The 22,161-nt window shown below is 45.7% G+C and overlaps 1 protein-coding gene and 1 pseudogene across 1 annotated transcript; both read left to right on the forward strand.

Annotated features, from left to right (window-relative positions):
* The first annotated feature begins 5,077 nt into the window (after positions 1-5,077).
* On the forward strand, positions 5,078-6,003 carry LOC121463765 (annotated as a pseudogene).
* An 8,872-nt stretch (positions 6,004-14,875) lies between these two features.
* On the forward strand, positions 14,876-15,814 carry LOC121464001 (olfactory receptor 1361-like). The gene has a single exon (XM_041676592.1). The coding sequence runs from the start codon at positions 14,876-14,878 to the stop codon at positions 15,812-15,814; it is 939 nt and encodes a 312-aa protein (XP_041532526.1).
* Positions 15,815-22,161: the final 6,347 nt, after the last annotated feature.

Here is a 22,161-nt window from a genome sequence, read left to right on the forward strand (position 1 = left end):
CCAGGACTCAGAAGGCAAATGCAGAAGGATTAAGAGCTTTTTCCAGCCTCAGGTACATCATGATTGAGGCCACTTCTACTGAACAAATTCCTGTCGCAAGATAATTCCTCAGTGTAATCAATGCTATCCAGGTCTGTGATTTCTCTCATATTTGGTTGGGAGCCTTGCCTTTATCAGCTGAGCCAACTCTCCAGCTCTAGTCTGAAATTTCTCCAAGGCACTGCTGCTGTTTGTTTTCACGATAAACTGACACATGGGCCTCTCTGCTTCACTGCCCTGTATAACAATGTCTCCACATCTGTTGTGGCTTCTGACCAACGGTTTCCTTTCTGACCTTGTGTTTGGCCACATGAGTTACCAAGGGAAGATGTGCTGTGGGTGTGACATCTGCCTGCTGATGCTCCCCAGTAGAGCCTACTCCCTAGAGGCAGACCCTGATTGCTGAGACCCAGGAGGAACATAACACTGTGAGTATGAGAGACAGCAAGGGATGACAAGTCCTGGTGACATGGTGACATGCAGGCCAGTGAACAGGAGAGGCTAGAAGTAATTGCTTTTGAACCCAAAATGGCTGTGCTCCTCAATGGTGGTTACTACATAAAAATTACGGAGTTCATTCTATTTTTTTTTTGAGATATGGTCTTTCTATAGAGTTCAGACTGCCCCAGAATTCATCATCGTGTGTGTGTATTTTGTGTTTGTGTGTGTAGACAGAGTCTCCTGTGACTATATCTGGCTCTTCTACGTGGCTGAGGCTGGCTTTGAATACTTGATACTCCTTCCTTTACCTCCCAAGTGTTGAGCTTTTTGAGCTTACAGAATTTTCCACCATGTCTGGCTTATACAGAAAACTTCCTTTAAAAAAAAACTTAAAAACAATCTGTAAGTGTATGAGTGGACTTCCTGCCACATGACTGTGGACCACATGCATGCTTAGTGTCTGCAGAGCTAGAAGAAGCATTGGAATCCCTGGAATCAGATTTATGGATGGTTGTGATATACCCATGGATGCTAAGATTTGAACCCGTAGAGAGCAGGAAGAGTTCTTAATTCCTGAGCCATCTCTCCAGTCCTGACAAAGATTCTTAAAGAAAGTTACCTATGGGTCTAAAGAATTTTGTTTATTAGAATCCCCATTTTCCCAGTTTGTAAATGGATTCATCAATGCTTCTATTTCTCATTTTCTCTAAAATGGAAAAAGCATTTGACTTGCCCCTTGATCCCTTATCAAACTGATTGATAGCATATGAATTGTGTGTACATGGGATATGATTTCTAGGTGATATCTACCCAGATACATATGACTAAGCAGAGTGAAGGATGGAATATGACTTAAAATACAGACTCTGCATGGTGGACAAGCGCTCTGACCAAGTCAAGAGTCACGAGACATTTCATACCAACTGTTTCAGTTAGTCATGTGTCTAACTTACTTACTTCCTCACTAAGCAGAGGATGAGCGTTTGGGATTCAGAGGAAGCAGGTCAGATGCTTCCCAAAGTCAGACAACAGAGAGCAGTGGATTGGGAAGTGTGCACAGCTCTGTGCTACTCAAGCTTATTAACTTTCTATTTTATTTTCTTTGTATTCTTTTGGAGATAGGGTCTCACTATGTATTTCTGGCTGGCCTGAACTCACTATGTAGAACAATCTGGTCTGGAGCTCACAGAAATCTGCCTGCCTCTTCCTTCCAGGCACTGGGATTAAATTTAAAAATTACATTGTGCGTGTCTTAGTTTCTTTTCTATTGCCATGTGGAGACACAGTGACTAAGACAACTTATAAAAGAAAGCATTTAATTGGGAGGTTGTTTATGACATCCGAGGGCCAGTCCATGACCATCTGGTTGGTAGCCTGGCAGCGATGGTAGGCATGGCACTGGAGCCTCAGCTGAGAGCTTACATCTGATCCATAAAATGGAGGCAGAGGGCAAGAGAGGAACCTAGTGTGACACACACGTGAAACACTCCTTCAAAGACCACACCTCTAATCTTCCCCCAAACAGTTCACCAACTAGGAATCACACATTCAAATATGGGCCAATATAGATAATTCTCACTCAAACCAACACAGTTTGTGTGTGTGTGTGTGTGTGTGTGTGTATGTGTTGCACACTAGGAAGCTATAGAGCACTTGTGGATGTCAGAGAACAGCCTGCTAGAGCCAGTTGGACCGTGTGGGTCATGGGGGACCAGCTGAGGTTGTCACACTCGCTGGTTTGTGCCTACAACTGAGCCATCTCACAGGCTCTTGAAGTCAGTCTCTTGATTCTTACATGGCTTCACATTCTCAACAGTGACATCAACTGGAACTGTGTGTGTGTGGAGGAGAATATGCTGGATTCTGATGTTCTCTGTAGCAGAAGGGTGTTGCCTGTAGTTACACTCAAATATTCCACAATTTTCAGTGTTGTTTATGTCCCGAGGAAGAGACTCAGGTGACAGTGTTCATTATCAGTGTTGGACCCCAAAGAGCCCCAGAAGGAGAAAGGACAAATTGCTGTCTGCTTGTCTCTAATGAGGCTCTCAGGGACCATGGCCCTCGTGGCCGTGGAAGTTCCTCTGAAGAGCTCACCCTGTGGATCCCCAGATGTCCTTCTGCTCCTGACGGCTGAGCCCAGGCTCCAGAGCATCTTGCATACAGCCCGACAACAGCAACGACATTTCTCCTCCCTCAGAACGACATCTTCTGGCCAAGTAAAGAATGTGAAGCAAGCCCAGCACTTCTGGTGACATCGCCGACTGCCATCTGCTCTCAGTGTCAGGTCAGTAGGACTTTATGTTGAAAACTGGAGGTGAAACCTTCTAGGGACCCCCCTTCCTCTTACGTGGAGCCTCATAAGCAGTTCTGAGCTCACAGACCATTCTTTATAATCACCCATTACATCCAGCGCCTGTCTTGTCAGTTCTGGCGTCCTGGCTGTGGGGAGTCCAGGTTGGCCAAGTGTCTGCCCATCCCTCTGACTCATCCTTAGTTCCTCAAGTTCAGCTCAGGGCCCCTAGCCAAGAAGTCGTGGTCTAGACCTCAGAGGTGAGCTCTGTTTGAGTCTAGAGAGCAGCACACTGTGATTATCAGTCCAGGGGTGGCTTTGGATGAGGCCAAATTTGGTCCCCAGAGCAAACAGGAATATGTGATTTGTTCAGATTGGAGAGGATGGAGAACCCATGTTTCCTTCAAGCCCCATTGTTAATCATGGTGATGATGTCTATAATACTGGGTGTTAAATACTTGTGGGTTCGAGCATCTGTGTGTGTATGAGTGCTTTGGTGGTTTTATATCTTTTTGTCAATTTTGATTAATTGTACAAAATGATGGTTTCATTATGGCAGTTGTACACATATGTAAAATATGTAATCTCATGCAAATCATCTCATCCTTTACTGTCTTTTGGCTTCCCATCTGGTTTTCTTGCCCCTGGAAGTAGGTTCTATTCTACTTTAATGTTTTTATTATTATTATGTATTAATTACAAAAATAATGTTATTTAACTAAAATAGAATACCAGATACTGTCTCTCTCTATCTTGGCTGTCCTGAGACTCTTACATTTTTGGCTGTGAGCCTTGCCTTTAATGCTGAGCCATCCCTCCAGCTGCTGAGACTCTCTATGGAGATACTCTCTATGTATGAAGCTGGCCTTAAGCTCACAGAGATCCTCCAGCCTCCTCCTTTAGATTAGTGGGATTACAGATGTTGCAACCAATCTGGAGCATGTTTCTTTATTAATTTATATTCCTCATTTGAAAAGAAATATAGTCAGGCAGTAGAACGCAATCGGGAAGCAGAGCCAGGTTGATCTCCATGAGTTTGAGGCCAGCCTGGTCTACAATGCAGGTTCCTTGATACCCAGAGCTACACAGAGAAATCAAATCTCAAAACCAAAAAATATCAGAAAACCCCCAGAAGCCAAAAACAACAAGCAAGAAAAAAACCCCAAAAGAAATGTAGTGTTTTTGTTTTCCTGAGTCTGGCGTATTTCACTTATCACGTTAATATAATTTCCATCAATTCTCCTTCAAATTATCTAACATTCGTATTTTTAAATAAAGCACCACCCGACACATATCACACATATCACACACACACACACACACACACACACACACACACACACACACACTTTTTTTTTGTCCATGAATCCATTGAGAAACATCTAAACGAAATTGCATGCTATCGTCAGGCTGGCCGTGTAGCTCAAGACCTTAAACTCTTGATCCTCCTGCCTCCACCTTCTGAACACCGAGATTCAAGGCATCTACTACTACGCCCTCCCTCCTAACTCTGCTAGAATTCTTATGTTTGTAATTTGTTTTTAGTTATTGAGAGAGCGTTTCTTTGTGCAGCCATGGAGACTGTCCTTGATCTTGCTCTATAGATCAAGCTGGCCTTGAACTCAGAGATCTGTTGACTCTGCCTTCCAATTGTTGGGATTAAAAGTGGGTACCAGAACCTACAGGATATGTCTGTGATTTTTTTATAAATCACACTTTTATTTTATTATGGAACTGGAAAGATGGCTCAGTGGTTAAGAGCACTGGCTGTTCATCCATTAGCCCATCACCCGTAGGGTAAGTCTCACCTGTCTTTAACTCCAGTACCTGGGTATTGGAAACCCTCATACAGACATCCATGCAGGAAAAACACCAATGCACATGAAATAAAAACAATTTTAAAATTATGCTTTTAAAAATATTAGCTGGACAGGCATTGTGATCATGTCACCCATGAACCTGGGAAGCTGGGTCAGGAAGATTCTAAGTTCAAGGTCACTCTTGTCAACACAGGGAGACCCTGTCTCAAAGATCCAAAAGGAAAACAATGGCAGAAAGTTCAAGCATTACACATAAATGAGCAGAAACTCACTGTCAGAAACTGTTCATCATCCTTCCTGAGACGCCACACACAATCCATTCACAGCCTGCACACTGTGCCGATGAAGAGGCGAAGCCACTGGAGGGAACACAATGTTTGTGCTTTTGCCAAAACCTCTGTCCTATTTCTCTGTTGTTTTAGTTGTCCAGTCTTCACCAGGAATCCCAAGTTTGAGGATTTAATCATCATTGCCTGCTCATAGTCTAATGGGAGGCAGCAACGTCTCTGAGTTCCTCCTCCTGGGACTCTCCAGGGATCCCCAGCAGCAGCGGTTCCTCTTCCTGCTCTTCCTCACCATGTACCTGGCCACTGTCCTGGGGAACCTGCTCATCATCCTGGCCATCGGCACAGACTCCCGCCTGCACACCCCCATGTACTTCTTCCTCAGCAACCTGTCCTTCGTGGATGTTTGCTTCTCCTCCACCACTGTCCCCAAGGTGCTGGCCAACCATATACTTGAGACTCAGGCCATTTCTTTCTCTGGGTGTCTCACACAGATGTATTTTCTTTTCATGTTTGTAGACATGGACGATTTCCTGCTGGCTGTGATGGCCTATGACCGGTATGTGGCCATCTGCCACCCTTTACACTACACAACAAAGATGACCCAAAAACTCTGTGTCCTGATGGTGGCTGGATCGTGGGTCACTGCCAATCTGAATGTCCTATTACACACCCTGCTCATTGCTCAGCTCTCATTCTGTGGTGACAATGCCATCCCTCACTTCTTCTGTGACATTACTCCTTGAAACTGTCCTGCTCTGACACACACCTCAATGAGCTGATGATCCTCACAGAGGGAGCTGTTGTCATGGTCACCCCTTTTGTCTGCATCCTGATCTCCTACATCCACATCACATCTGCTGTCCTGAGAGTCTCATCCCCAAGGGGAAGATGGAAAGCCTTCTCCACGTGTGGCTCCCACCTGGCTGTGGTCTGTCTCTTCTATGGCACCATCATCGCTGTGTATTTCAACCCTGCATCTGCACATTCATCTGAGAAGGACACGGCAGCCACCGTGCTGTACACAGTGGTGACCCCCATGCTGAACCCATTCATCTACAGCCTGAGGAACAGCGACCTGAAAGGGGCTCTCTACAAAATGGTCCACAGAAGGACCTTTTCTGTTTAACAAGAAGATTTGTACTGTTCTAGATCATGTTTTAGAGTTGAGCACAATTTTGCACCTGTTTTGTGTTAGGCTAAGTTAAAAAACAATTGTTTATTTCTTGTTAGGGGACTCTCATTCACCAGCTGCCATAATGGTGTTACCAAATAATAGCACTCCACCCTGCTTTGTTTGGATTGTTTTGTGGGTTCTAGGGATTGACCCCGGACTCAGCCCCTGCTCGGTAAGAGCTTTACTCCGTACTATATTCTGCAGCCATTCATACTGACTTTAAAAATATTTTATGTGCCCTTTAACTTGTTACATTTTGTCTGTCCATCTGTCGGCTTCCTGCTCATAAGTTTGGTGTATGTCCATGGATGAGTGAACAGATGACAGAGGTCATTCTAGGGTGTCATTTCTTGGGAACCATAAACCTTACTTTTGCATGACAATGTCATTCATGGGACCTTAGGCTCATGAATTAGTCTGGATTGGCAGGCCTGTGTGTCCCTGGAATCCACCAGTTTTCAGGCCCTAGCACTGGAATTACAAATTTCCTCAACTATGTCTTATGGAGGTGGGTCTTGTATCTTATCTGTTGCTTTCATTGGTTAACTAATAATGAAAACTGCTTGGCTTGCTAGGACAGAAAATTAGGTAGGCGGAGTAGACAGAACAGAATGCTGGGAGAAAGAAGCCGAGTCAGGCAGTTGCCATCATTCTCCCACCCAACACAGACGCGGGTTAAGATCTTCCCTGGTAAGCACAGACGCGGGTTAAGATCTTCCCTGGTAAGCCACCTCGGGGGCTACACAGATTATTAGAAATGGGTTAGATAAATATGTAAGAGCTAGCCAATAAAAGGCTGGAACTAATGGACCAGGCAGTGTTTAAAAGAATACAGTTTCCATGTAATTATTTCGGGTAAAGCTAGCCGGGTGGCGGGACGCAGTCCGCCGCTGGAGCTGGGGCGGCCGAGCGCAGCCTGCAGCTCCAACAACATGTGTCCTGTTTTTGCATTGGTTTTGAGGGCCCTCATGCTTAGAAGGCAACCACCTTATAGACTGAACCATGTTCTGTTTAAAATCAAATGTATTTGAGAGCCAAGTATGGTGCCATATGCTGAGGCAGGTGGATCTCTGTGACTTCGAGACCAGCCTAGTGTACATAGAGAGTCCCAGATCAGTCAAGGCTGCATAGTGAAGCCTTTCCTCAAGCACAAACAAGCAAAAAAATACTTAGTTTTGTTTTGATTTAAAAGTGTTTTTTTGTGTGTGTTTGTGTGTCTCTGTATGAACATGTGTGTGTGTGTGTGCACATGCATGTAACAGTATGTCAGGTGGAGGTCATGGACAACTTTTGGGAGTGAATTATCTCTTTTGAATTGTGGGATCCAGGAACCAACTCACAGACAAGACTGTGGCAAGTGCCTTTCTCCCCTAAGCCATCCCACCTTCCCTTAAGAGAATTCCTTGTTTAAGAGTCTGTAGGAAGATGTGGTAACACACGCATTTGGACACTGTGATCACCTAGGAATCTACTGTAGTGTAAAATCTCCATACAGAACAGGTAAGGGGGGGCTCTGGAGGGTGGGGTGACAGTGAGATGAATAAAACATCTGAGTTGTCTCCAATGAGCAGTGTCGTTATGTGTCCCCCATGATGGTCTTCCTGGAGGTTGGTCCACAAAAGCTCCTCTGTGAATGTGACTGCTACCTTCAGGAAAAGCGTTTCAGAGGAGACAGGGCTTCAGGAACCCAGAGATGAGCTGGACATCGTCAGGACCCTTTAGGGGAATTCTGAATGGCTGTATGTAAGGTTGGAGTGTTCATGAACTCATGTGTGGCATGTGGTAAGGAAACCTACATTCAATGCTCCTTCTGCTCAGATCCACTGCCAGGTCTTCCTAATCCCTGTGAACCAAGCCCTCCTTTCCCACAAAGCCTCTTCTTTTGTGTTCTCTAATCTTGATTATTCTTGGAGTTATTCATCTCTCCATAAGACTTTCTTCAGCTGATGAGATGCCCTGGTCCACACACTCCTTCCTCCTTGTCCTTAAGCAAAGGCAACAATCAACTTTAGAGAGAAGAGGAGAAGCCGCAGCGGCAAGGCCAAGCATGTTTGCTTTCATGCTGAGGACAGCTCTAGGGCCGTGTCCCCTTGGCACACTCTGCTTCTGAGCTTCATCTGCCTCCTCACAGCTCCTGAGAATGTTTACTGAATGAGCTCCTTCAGAAGAATGAGGACCTCATAAAGAGAAAGAGCAAACAGTGATGTAAAGTTCCATATCCAAGTTGCCCGGCCCTGTGTGTCTTCTCATGGCATTCTTCTTCCTGACCATCACGGTCACTCATGTCTGCTTAACATCTGAGAAGTGAGATTGAAATTTTTTAAAAAACTGAGTGTCCTCAAGATGATGCCCATGTGACCCCTGTCGATATATAGAATAGATGCATCTTTGATTCTTAGGAGGAGAAACAGAAGGAAAGACATTATTTAATTTTTACACACCCATCACTCATGTTTGACCCACATCTGCTTTTTAAAATAATTCTGAACATGAAATAACTTTTGCATCTTCTTACTTTTTTACCTAATGTCTTATTGTACATTTAATTTTAACAAAATCTTTTGGGGACTTGTTCATTTTACTTGTTCAAATATTCTGCCTGGATGTATGTATGTGCACTATGTGTGTGCCTGGTGTCCATGGACACCTGGACCTGGAGTTACAGGCTGTTGTGAGCCACCACCTGTATCTAGGAGATGAACCCAGGTGTTCTGCAAGAGCGAGAAGTGCTCTAACCATGGAGCCACCTCTCCAGCCCACATCTGACGTTCTGACTGCAGTGAGATCTGACACTGTAAGAGCAGCTAAACCTGGAAGACTGACTGAAACCCTGGCTTTGCTCAAAACCAAGGGTCTGGGTGTGCTGAGCACTCTACCCATGACTTACATTCCAGCCCACTGTTATAATTATCCCTTCAAAATGTTACTTTCTCCTCCTTCCCATCTCAGTATGATTTGTTATACATTGCATATTGCCCTTACACCCATGATTTTTTTCCTTAATCACCTGATGATTGGGATTGCAGGCATTGCCATGATACTTTGGTGTTTTCCTTAAAAAAGATGTGTGATGATCCATAGCTGTAGTCCCAGGATTCAGAAGGCAAGCACAGAAGGATCAAGAGTTATGCCTGCCTCTGCTACATCAGAAGGTTGAGGCCATGTCTGCTTCACGAGTTCCCATTACAAAACATTTGCACAATGTAAACAATGCAATCCAGGTCTGTGATTTCTCTCATATTTGGTTGTGAGCCTTGCCTTTATCAGCTGAGCCCACTCTCCATCTCTAGTCTGAAATTTCTGCAAGGTAGTGTTGCTGTTAGTTTTTTTTTACAATAAACTGACACATAGGCTTCTCTGCCCTGTATAACAATGTCTCCACATCTGTTGTGGCTTCTGCCAAGTGGTTTACTTTTTTGACCCTTGACCTTGTATTTGGCCACATGAATTGCAAGGGAAGATGTTCTGTGGGTGTGACATTCTGCCTGCTGATTCTCCCCAGTAGGGCCTACTACTCCCTAGAGGCAGACCCTGCCTGCTGAGACCCAAGAGGAACAGAGAAGGGAGTATGAGAGACAGCAGGGGATGCCAACTCCTGGTGACATGGTGACATGCAGGCCAATGAACAGGAGAGGCTAGAAGTCATTGCTTTTGAAATCCCCTGTGGCTGGGCTCCTTATTGATGGTTACAAAGGAAAAATGACAGAGTTCATTCTCTTTTGTTCTGAGGAATGGTCTTTCTATGGAGCTCAGACTGTCACAGAAGTCAACATTGTGTCTCTCTCTCTGTGTGTGTGTGTGTGTGAGAGAGAGAGAGTTAGAGAGAAAGACACACACACACACACACAGAGAGAGAGAGAGAGAGAGAGAGAGAGAGAGAGAGAGAGAGAACATGTTCAGCAATTGGATCTGTGTCCCTGGATGAATGTTGAGCCCCACCTCAGAAGATCATCGGTTTGGTAACCCAAGTCTGGATCATGGAACCAAGTGCTGGTGATGTAGTTCACACCCCTCCTCTTAAGCAACTTCTACTCACACCAGCTGCTGCCCCTTGCCCCACTGATCCTAGCTCTTTGATGCTACACTCAGGAATGGTCAGTACAATTTGTTTATCAGACATTCTCCCACTGGTGAATCAAGATTCATTTATTAAAGCTCTCTCTGTTGGGAATTTTGAGAAGGCTCAGTGTATAGATGCCTACCATACAAGTATGAGATCTGAGTCCAGATCCCTACACCCATGTGACAACCAGGGTGGGATGGTGGCCATCTGTAATCCTAACCCTAGGGGGACAGAGATGTGGATCCCCATGGGAAGCTAGCTAATTAAACTAGCTGGCATCGGGGATAGTTGACCTCAATTGAGGATAACTTCCAATGTGATGGTCTGAAGGAGAATGGTTCCCATAGGCTCATATATTTCAATGTCTGATCCCTAGTTGCTGAACTGTTTAGAGAAGGAGGAACAAGTGTGGCATGTTGGGGGAGTTGTGTCCCTGGGGGTGTGCTTTGAGGTTTCAAACATCTTCACCAGGCTCACTCTTTCTCTGCCTGCTGTCTGCTGATCAGAATGTAGAGCTACCATCTACTGTTTAAGCATCGTGTCTGTCTGCCTCCCAGTATGATGATCATACACCAACCTCTGAAACTGCAAGCAAGGCCCCAATTAAATGCTTTCTTGTGTAAGAACTGCTGTGGCTGTGGTTCCTCCTCACAGCAACAGAGCAGTAACTAGGACACCTGACATCAACTTTGGGTCTGCATATACACGTGCACTGTCCATATCACCACAGATATATGTTAATTACTATACGTATATACACCCACCCAACACACATAATACCCCTATACATACACATATAAACACCTCAACAAACATACATACCCCCTGTACATACATATACATATCCACTTTCTATACATACACATACAAACACATATACATATATATACCTCAATACAATACATACCTCCTGTACATACATACCTATATACACCCCCTATATGTACACATACAAACCCACAAACCAAAATACACACACAGACACATACAAACACACACATACACTCACAGGAACACCCTTCACCTATGCACACACCAGCATACCCACGTACTCACACAGACAAACACATACACATACAAACACACACACACACAAGCACATACACTAACATACAAGCACATACTTCTACACACAATCACTCACCTTATATACACACATGAATCCTTCCTGTTATAAACCATGTATGAAATGTTCACGTGATTTCAAACTATCAATCATTAGCAAAATATGACTGAAAATAGCCAATAATCAGAAATGACTCAAACCTAGACCTCCAAAACCAGAAGGGGCTTTCTTCAAATAATTCCCCTCCTCTTCCTCTTCTCCCTCTGCTCGCTGCTTCCCATTCCCTGGTATGAAGTTCAGGCAAATCTCCATATTGTCGAAATTCTTTTCCCTCAACTCTCCACAGCAGCAAAACTACAGATGTGTACCACCAGGCTGGCCTGCTCTTCCTTCCTTCTTTCCTTCCTTCCTTCCTTCCTTCCTTCATTCTCTCTGTCTCTCTTTCATTCTTTTGCTCTATTCTCTCCTTCCTCCTTTACTCTCTGCCTCACTCACTTCTTCCTTTGTTTCTCTCTTTATTTCTTTCTCTCTTTTTAAACATAATTTCTTTATTGATTCTTGGGAATATCACATCATGCACCCAAATTCTGCTCGGCTTCCAGTCATCCCATATCTGCCCCTCATCCTTGCATCATCCACCCCAAAAGAAAATTAAAACACAATTAAACCAAACCAACCAACCAACCAAACAAACAACCAGCAAACAAAACAAACAAACAAACAAAAATCTCTTTGCCCCTCCATCTCTCTCACTTCCCTAACATCTGCTCATTCGTCCTGGCGGCATGTCTGCCACGGTGTGTCACAAAGGAGACCCTTTAGTCCTATCAGCTTTTTTTTTTCATTTTTTTAAAAATATTTATTTATTTATTATGCATACAATGTTCTGTCCAGACCTCATTACAGATGGTTGTCAGCCACCATGTGGTTGCTAGGAATTGAACTCAGGACCTTTGGAAGAGCAGGCAATGCTCTTAACCACTGAGCCATCTCTCCAGCCCCCTTCATTTTTTTTTATTATTGAGAAAAGGAAGAAAAAAAAAACAAGTTTCCACCTCCTCCCAGCCTCCCATTTCCCTCCCCCTCCTCCCACCCTTCTCCCCCTCCTCCCACCCTTCTCCCCCTCCTCCCATCCTTCTCCTCCTCCTCCCACTCCTCTCCCCCTCCCTCTCCAGTCCAAAGAGCAGTCAGGGTTCCCTGCCCTGTGGTAAGTCCTAGGTCCTCCCCCCTCTGTCCATATCTAGGAAGGTGAACATCCAAACTGGCTAGGCTCCCACAAAGCCAGCACATTGCGTAGGATCAAAACCCCGTGCCATTGTCCTTGGCTTCTCATCAGCCCTCATTGTTCGCCATGTTCAGAGAGTCCAGTTTTAACCCATGCTTTTTCAGTCACAGTCCAGCTGGCCTTGGTGAGCTCCCAATAGATCAGCTCCACTGTCTCAATGGGTGGGTGCACCCCTATGAACACCTGATTTTTGATAAAGGAGCTAAAAGTATACAATGGAAGAAAGAAAGCATCTTCAACAAATGGTGCTGGCATAACTGGATGTCAACCTGTAGAAGAATGAAAATAGACCCATATCTATCACCATGCACAAAACTCAAGTCCAAATGGATTAAAGACCTCACTATCAGTCAGAACACATTGAACCTAATAGAAGAGAAAGTGGGAAGTACCCTACAACAGATGGGCACAGGAGATCGCTTCCTATGTGTAACCCCAACAGCACAGACATTAAGGGCAACATTGAATAAATGGGACCTACTAAAACTGAGAAGCCTCTGTAAAACCTATCAGCTTTTCTTGCAAACATTCACCTTCATGACTCATCGGTCTGGTTCGAGACCTCCAACATTACTGGGCCCTCACAGAAACTCCTCTCGGCCATCCTGCTGCTGCTCTGAGTCACAGAGATCTGCAGGTGTCATTCTGCAGGACCAGCCCTTCATGAGTTCCAGGGGGACACAGATGGGGTAGATGTTAGGGTGGGCGACCCAAGACCCTGGGTGTGGGGCTGGGTGGCAACTGAGTTGGTCTGTCCAAGCTACTGGGGCCACCCTGCTCCGAGTCAGATCTGCTTGTTTCCTTCTTTAGTCCCTGTCTGTTTCTCAGGGAAGCAGCGAAGGTTGGAGTTGCATATTATGGTTGTCCCCACAGTGGTAGAATCAGATGGAGCCTCATCCTGCTTCCACCTGCTATGGAGAAGGGTAGGTGAGTGGTAGAAAAATGGTGTTCCAGCTCTGTAGTGATATGTCATTTGTATCCTTGATAAATAAAGCTTGCCTAAAGTTCAGAGTGTCAAACAGCTGCACTGATCAGCCTTACAGCCCAGACAGTGGTAACACACACCTTTAATCCCAGTAACCACACTAGTTTGCCATAGATCGGGAGGTAGGGGTGCACTCCTTTAATCCTAGCACTAGAGAGGAATTTAAGACAGGAGGAGACAGATTTCACACACAGTCTCTTTCTGAGACTCCTGGAGGCAGGATCGCCATTTCAGACTGAGGTAGAGGTGAGAACCAGGGGCTGGCTGTTTTGCGTTTATGACCTTCAGATTAAATCCCAATTTCTGTCTGTCAGTTTTGATGAATCGTGCTACACAGCCTCATCACACTGAGCCTATGTGTGATAGGAGTTCCATTCCAGGAAAGCAGTAAACTGTGTGAGTTGGAAATGCATATGCTATAAAGGACAAATTCCTCATAGATGTTGCCCTTAATATTCCTGCTTCAACCTGAAGACGATATGACATCACGGATCACTGCTGAAAGTGACCAGACATAGGAAAGCAAAGATGACATTGAACATACGGGAATACAAAAATTTCCTCTCCACACTGGCAGGCAGAGGCTGAGATCACAGGTGATGAGAGCTGATGTCATAAACAATGCCATGGGGGGGTCTGTGTCTACCAGCATGGACTCCTTTCTCAAGTCTGTCCATCTTGATCCAACTATTGCATGTAAAGTTTGGTGCTATTCTCTGTCACTGTTGTTTGGTCCAAAGGGGCCAAACATGTAGACAGGAGTTTCTCTTTTTTTCTATAATGAGGCTCTGAGGGATTCTGGTCCCAGTAGCCAAAGAGACTCCCATAAATGACTGTTCTGTGGTTGTTCTGAACATCTTTCCTGCTCAGAAGACCGAGACCCTATACACATGCTCCTCCCTAGCTTAGGACTTTACTGTGTTCCCAAGATATCACTAACTCGGAAGTTAGTGCGAGGTGAGCAGCATTGGACAGCACCAATCGCCCTCCTAGGTAGGGTTACAGTGGCGGAGACACGAACATTTGCTGACTCAGGGGTGAAGTTACTTCAGAAACACCCCCTGCAGCTCTTCCAGCAGCAAGAAGCCGATGTAGAAGCTCAAATCCATTGGTTATCACTTGTGACAACACAGCACTAACAGGACGTCTCTCTGATGCTCTGTGCTAGGAAGGAGGCAGAAGGAAAGCTGAGGTTAAACATGTCATAGCTATTCTTAGAGACTGTGTGGACACTGAGATGATCAGGTAGGACATACACCATGGCGGAATGTTGGAAAGCAGATGTGTAGATGACCTGGGCACATCCTGGGCTAGCAACTCTGTGAACTGATTTGCAGAGGAGACCCTGACTGGCGCCCTATTACATCATATCCATGTCCGCTTAGGTTTTGAATTTACTGTCTCCTCCTCATTTGGGCTCAGACCATGAGAGGCAGCAACCAGTCGAGTGTCTCTGAGTTCCTCCTCCTGGGACTCTCCAGGGATCCCCAGCAGCAGCGGTTCCTCTTCCTGCTCTTCCTCACCATGTACCTGGCCACTGTCCTGGGGAACCTGCTCATCATCCTGGCCATCGGCACAGACTCCCGCCTGCACACCCCCATGTACTTCTTCCTCAGCAACCTGTCCTTCGTGGATGTCTGCTTCTCCTCCACCACTGTCCCCAAGGTGCTGGCTAACCACATACTTGAGACTCAGGTCATTTCTTTCTCTGGGTGTCTTACACAGATGTATTTTCTTTTTGAACTTACAGATATGGACAATTTCTTGCTGGCTGTGATGGCCTATGACCGGTATGTGGCCATCTGCCACCCCTTACACTACACAACAAAGATGACCCATCAGCTCTGTGCCCTCCTTGTGTTAGGGTCATGGGTGGTAGCTAGCCTGAATGCTCTGTTGCACACCCTGCTCATGGCTCAGCTCTCATTCTGTGCAGACAACACCATCCCACACTTCTTTTGTGATGTGACTCCCCTCCTGAAACTCTCCTGCTCTGACACACACCTCAATGAGCTGATGATCCTCACAGAGGGAGCTGTTGTCATGGTCACCCCTTTTGTCTGCATCCTGATCTCCTACATCCACATCACATGTGCTGTCCTGAGAGTCTCATCCCCAAGGGGAAGATGGAAAGCCTTCTCCACGTGTGGCTCCCACCTGGCTGTGGTCTGTCTCTTCTATGGCACCATCATCGCCGTGTATTTCAACCCTGCATCTGCACATTCATCTGAGAAGGATACGGCAGCCACCGTGCTGTACACAGTGGTGACCCCCATGCTGAACCCATTCATCTACAGCCTGAGGAACAGGGACCTGAAAGGGGCTCTCTACAGAGTGGTCCATAGGAAGATACTCTCTTTCTGATTAATGGATACTGGATCTACAATCACTCCCATGTAAGTAGATCGTTTCCACATCATGGACATGGTGCAATTTATTTTTTACGAGTGTTTCTTGAAATAGATAAACATATTTGGTAGAAGCTCATCCACAAGTCCTGTTTTAGTACAAACCCTACTCCTCTTATCATGTGAAGCCCATTACTCTATTCTAAAAGTGTTTATCAAACAGTCAAGTTTCCTTTCTTGCTGGGGTACAGCTCAGTTGCAATGGCCTAGTCTAACACAGAGAGTCCCACGTTTGATCTCCATCACCACAAAGCAACGAGAAGCAAGGTAGTTTTCCCTTTGCAGGTGAAAATATGAGGACCACTTTGGAAGCCTCCATTTCAGGAAAGTTTTGCATTTCCCTTCTGAAAAATTCCCTCAGAATCCACAGCAGCCTTTCCCCAGTGCTGGCGGCATGTCACTCTCTCGTGGACACCTTGAATTCGCAGTTCTCAGGGCCAGCATCAACTCCAGCCAGTTAGATCGGAACGTCCGAGTGGGACTGGGCTTCTTGTGTATTTTCTTGGCTGGTAGATAATAAAACCAAACGTGCTTTATAGCTGGGACTCACGAAGTATGTGGGAAAGTCCCGGGAAAATCCGAACTCCTGTATGGCGGGGCAGAGTGGTGCCGCTGGGCATTCTCTGTGGGCTAACACCTCAAGCTCCTGCTGAAAAGGCTGGTCCAGGCTTCACATGGAATCCTGATTACACTGGAATGTTCTAGTCTCTTGTCATAATTAGACAGCTCTACCTTCTGGGGCTTGGTCAGTATAAGATGTGTCTTTGAGTTTGAGGGCAAAGTTGTCTAGGAGTGGTCCATGTGCCTAAGATGGCTGCATTCCTCTTCTTGGGCACTCAAACTTCCCTCAAAAGTCAAAGTCTCCCTCTCTTTGGAACCTTTTTTTTTATTTATTAAAGATTTCTGCCTCCTCCCCGCCACCGCCTCCCATTTCCCTCCCCCTCCCCCGATCATGTCCCCCTCCCTCATCAGCCCGAAGAGCAATCAGCGTTCCCTGACCTGTGGGAAGTCCAAGGACCACCCACCTCCATCCAGGTCTAGTAAGGTGAGCATCCAAACTGCCTAGGCTCCCACAAAGCCAGTACATGCAGTAGGATCAAAAACCCATTGCCATTGTTCTTGAGTTCTCAGTAGTCCTCATTGTCCGCTATGTTCAGCAAGTCCGGTTTTATCCCAGGCTTTTTCAGACCCAGGCCAGCTGGCCTTAGTGGGTTCCCGATAGAACATCCCCATTGTCTCAGTGTGTGGGTGCACCCCTCGCGGTCCTGAGTTCCTTGCTCGTGCTCTCTCTCCTTCTGCTCCTGATTTGGACCTTGAGATTTCTGTCCGGTGCTCCAATGTGGGTCTCTGTCTCTGTCTCCTTTCATCGCCTGATGAAGGTTAGTATTCAGGAGGATGCCTATATGTTTGTCTTTTTGGAACCTCTTTTTGTGTGGGTTTTTGAGACAGGGTTTCTCTATGTGGCCTTAGCTATCCTGGAATTCTCTCTATAGACCTGGCTGGCCTTGGAGTCACAGAGATCCACCTGCCTCTGCTTTCTGAGTGCTTGGGATTAAAGACCTGTGCCACCACCTCTCAGCTTCTTTGGAGCCTTTTTGGAGTCTTTTGGGTTAAGCTAGTCTCTCCTTCTTTCCTCACCCTCCGAGAAAATCACTGACGTCACTATGCACAGGAGGCCACGGAGTCTGCTCTAGTCCTCCCCAGGCTCCTGCTGTGTCTGCTTCAGACGTGAGATGTTTGGGACTCGTGGGCCAAGACTGCCTGACACAAGTTATATTGGAGACCTGATTTTGGTAAACAAGTGCACAAATGAGCGCCCTCTTTAATTTCTTTTGAGTGGGAAAGAGTATATTTTGAGCAAACTTCCTATTGCATCCAAAATAATTACATCATGTTCCATAATAGAAAACAATGCTGGATTTAGGAAAAGTTATGTTTTTAATCCATTTTTTAGAAAATAAGACCTTAGCCGGGCAGTGGTGGCACACGCCTTTAATCCCAGCACTCAGGAGGCAGAGGCAGGCGATCTCTGTGAGTTCGAGTCCAGCCTGGTCTACAAGAGCTAGTTCCAGGACAGGCTCCAAAGCTACAGAGAAACCCTATCTTAAAGGAAAAAGAAATAAATAAAGAAAGAAAGAAAGTAAAAAAGAAAGAAAATAAGACCTTTTTTAAGGGAGGGGTTTGAGGAGGAAGTTAGTCCATAAGTTCCTGCTATATACACACGAGGACCTGAGTGTGGCTCCCCAATGTCCTTATAAAAGCCAGGCAGAGCGGCACACATCTGTGACCAAAGTGCTGGTGGGAAAGTCGGACACTGGTGGAGTAGCTTCAAAGTTAAGGGAGAGAGTGATGGAGGGAGACACGGGAAGTTGATCTCTGCATGGCACCCACAGGCGCATGGACACACACACACATACACACACCATACATTCACCAAAAAGAAAATAAAAGCATTTTTATTGTTCATTAAGATTATTAAAATTTATAGCAACACATCAGCAAATAAATAATAGAGAACTTCGTTATGTTCCTCAATTGGCTGTCTAAAAACACTGAATGCTGGTGGCGGGCATAGGGAAATTAATCCAGGGGTGGACGTTAAAAATAATGAGAGGACAATACAGTGGCACATCATGAAGCCACCATGAAGACACCACGGTGGTCTTCAAAAAAAAAAAAAAAACAGAAAGACTGAATGCTCCAACCATTAACTTCAAGGTTTAAACCCGAATGTCTGGGAGCACAGTCTCAAGGGGATGTTCAGGTACTTGTGTTCTTAGCATTACTAGCAACAACAACAACAATAATAACAATAATTTCACTGTCTTTGCTGGGCTTCAGAGATGGCTCTGTGGATAAAGCATTTACCACACAGGCTGAGGACGTTGGTTCAGATCCCAATAAACCATGTAATGTGGACGCGGTAGCATGAGTCTGCAATCACAGTGTCCCTGCAGTGAGCTATCCCACTGCTGTGGGGTAATGTTCTTGCACTCTGTAACAATTATTATGAAAGTGATTTTAAATTAGGTTGGCCTCAGGTTGTACGATGGTTTGAATGAGAAGTGCTCACCATAGACTCAGGCCTTTGAAACTTGGTCTCTAGCTGGTGGTGTTTGGAGAACCTTAGGGAGGTTCAGTCTTGTAGTGTGCCTCCCAGAGGGAGGCTCAGTGGGGCAGGGCCTTGCCCTACTTCTAGTTTGTGAGCTCCCAGCTACTTGCTCTTGCTGCCGTACCCTGCCAGGATGAGCTCTATCCTTCTGGAACTGCAAGCTCGAATAAGGCCTTTCATTCATAAGTCACCTTGGCCATGTGTTCATCATAGCAGCAGAAAGGAAATGAATACATGCTATAACTGCATTGCTTTTCTTTTTTCTGTTTTGGTTTCTCTGTGTAGCTCTGACTGTCCTGGAACTAGCTCTGTAGACCAGGCTGGCCTCGAACTCACAGAGATCCGCCTGCCTCTGCCTCAGGCCTGTGCCACCTGTCTGGCTGTCACTGCAGTTTTTCTGTGTGTGTATGACACAGGGTCTTGTGTATCCCAGGCTGACTCCACCTTGATCTTACACTCTGATCCCCTTCCTTTCACTGCTGAAGGGCTGACGTTACAAGTGTGAGTCCTCCCACCTGGTGTATGTGGTGCTGGGGATTGGACCCAGAGCTTCCTGCAATGAAGCAAGTGTGTATCACTCGAACTCCATCTCCAGCCTGGTTGCTACAGTCTTACATCCTGATTTTTCTGCTTCTTTGTTTTCCACCTTAGTCGTATGGTGTTTATTATTGTCCAGTATTCCACGATATGCATTATACTTTTTTTTGACTGATTCCCAACCTTGAGCAAATTCTGTTCCCCCTACCAGCATGAATTACACTGCAGTAAAACATCAGGCTTACAGGATGGTGCACACATCAACACTGCCGTAGACAGCTGGTATGAGCTGTGAGCCACCTCCGCACCAGGGTAGAAACTGAGTCATAGCCCTCAAACCAGCTATCTCTGCCAAGTCACACTGGCTTTGCTGCTGCGGGGTCTCATGTCACCTGTTGACAGAGGTCCCTGTACTCTTTTGTCAATGGAACCGTGTTAGGATTTTGTGAAAGTCATGTCTTTGCTTATGAGTTATAAGTGTAGCATGTTCTACCCGACTTTAATACGTTTTAATTGTTCAGTAGCAATGTGCCTTCCTGGCCCTCCTATAGGCTGAGATCAGCAGGCCCTCTCTTGCCTATTCTTTCTCATCGTCTGAGTTCTGTGACTTGGGAAACTGGTGTTGTTGTCAGTGTCAGGGACTTCGCTATGATGTCTTTCCTGACATAACATCTTTTGTTGGAAAGAAGACCCTGCCTCCACCAAGGAGACAATACTCGGGCCTCTGCCATCTTCTCTGAAGTGTAGGGCACATGGGCAGCTCAGATGGCACCGGATGAAAGTCAGACGGGTGGACACTGAGTCGTTTACACCAAGACCTGACTGGTCACCAGAACCAGGCAAGATGATGTCATCACGTGAACAGCTCATGGACAATGAAGTAAATGTAGGTTTCTTGAGTGAGTGATGGGGTGACCTTTAAAATGATTGGCTGGGCCGGGCGATGGTGGTGCACGCCTTTAATCCCAGCACTTGGGAGGCAGAGGCAGGCGGATCTCTGTGAGTTCGAGACCAGCCTGGTCTACAGAGCTAGTTCCAGGACAGGCTCCAAAGCCACAGAGAAACCCTGTCTCGAAAAACCAAAAAAAAAAAAAAAATGATTGGCTGGCTCCTTTTCCACCTTCCTTGGCCCTGCAGTTTTTTTGCTTTAAAATATGTTTACTGGGGGCTGGAGAGATGGCTCAGTGGTTAGGAGCATTGCCTGCTCTTCCAAATGTCCTGAGTTCAATTCCCAGCAACAACATGGTGGCTCATGACCATCTGTGGTGAGATCTGGTACCCTCTTCTTGCCTTCAGGCATACAGACAGAACATTGTATACATAATAAATAAATAAATAAATAAATATTTTTAAAAAGTAAAATATGCTTACTATGCAAAAATAGACAAGTTCCTGCTTGACTCGACTCCCCGCTGCATCTGACTGTCTCCAGGTCGAGGGAAGCTGGGTATTGGGCGAGCCGTGCACTTACCTTTCCTCAGGCTAAGACCCAGCACCTGTCATCCATTGTGGGGCATGAAAAATAATATTTCTGCCAGGTTAGTGGTCTCTCAGGGTAAGTGAAACCCTTAGTATGGGTAATTCTATTTCACCTAAAGAAGAGCCAGCTTGAAGGCCTTGTGGCTCATGCTAAAGTCCAGAGGTCTTGAAATATCCAAGAGAGGGACCTGTTTTCAAATGTGGGCAGGAGGGACATTTTAAGAGAGAATGTCCACAACACTTTCTTCCCAGTTGGCTGGGGGAATAGAAGCCACCCCATGCCCCCTACCCTAGATGCTGAAAGGGGTATCATTGGAAAAAGGACTGCTGGTCCAAATTTGACCTAGAGGGAAAGCCTTTAAACTAGAGGAGGGACATCCTCCAGCCCTGTCAACTCAAGGAGGAACCCCTCTAAAGGGAAGACAAGAGTGGCCTGTACCAGGGTGACCCAGGCTAACTGGACTGTTGCCCTGGTGGAGGGACTCCATCCTGAAATGAGTGTCTTCATAGGTGAAAACTCAGGGGCAGATAGAACAGTGCTTCGAGAGGAGGAGGTGCCTCCTGATTGGGAGCTTGTGGCTGGACCCCCAGTATTGGGAGTGGGAGGCAACTCTCCATCCAAGGAAAAAGACTGATTTATTTTATTTATGTGTCTCTTTGTTGTGTCTGTGTGTATGCTACATGTGTGTGGGTGCCTGTGGAAGTCAGGTTAGATTGTCAAGTCCCTGGGTTCTGGAATTACAGGTGGCAATTATAACAGGCCCTCAGATCTTAGTACAACTGACTGTGACATACTATGTAGGCCATAAAACTCAGTATGTAGACATTTAACAGCTGCCAAAATGAAAATAAGGCCCTAATTCATCAGTGTCCATGTATCTAGAAAACCCTCTAAATGTACTAGCCTTGCTTTTGGCTTATGAAGTTCTGCTTCTGGAAAATTTTCTTGTTAAGTGAATTATGTCAACTCAGGCCATGCATGTGTGTGTGTGTGTGTGTGCATGCACTTAAAAGGTCACCTAGAGAAAGGTTCAGTGCTACACCAGGATCCTGAACACCCAGTGTAGTTGCCAGGAAGCTAATAAAGACTTTTTATTGGTTTAAATCCATGTCTGAGCAGTCTTCTCTTGTGGATACACCACAACACTATGAACCATTGAATATGGGTGCTGGGA

Source organism: Microtus oregoni, unplaced genomic scaffold (assembly GCF_018167655.1).
Source record: "Microtus oregoni isolate MIOR12 unplaced genomic scaffold, Mior012 000027F_ref0000203, whole genome shotgun sequence".
Lineage (NCBI taxonomy): Eukaryota > Metazoa > Chordata > Mammalia > Rodentia > Cricetidae > Microtus > Microtus oregoni.

Excerpts from the sequence above, each read along its gene's own strand:
- LOC121464001 (XM_041676592.1), top strand. The coding sequence starts at position 14,876 with ATGAGAGGCAGCAACCAGTCGAGTGTCTCTGAGTTCCTCCTCCTGGGA.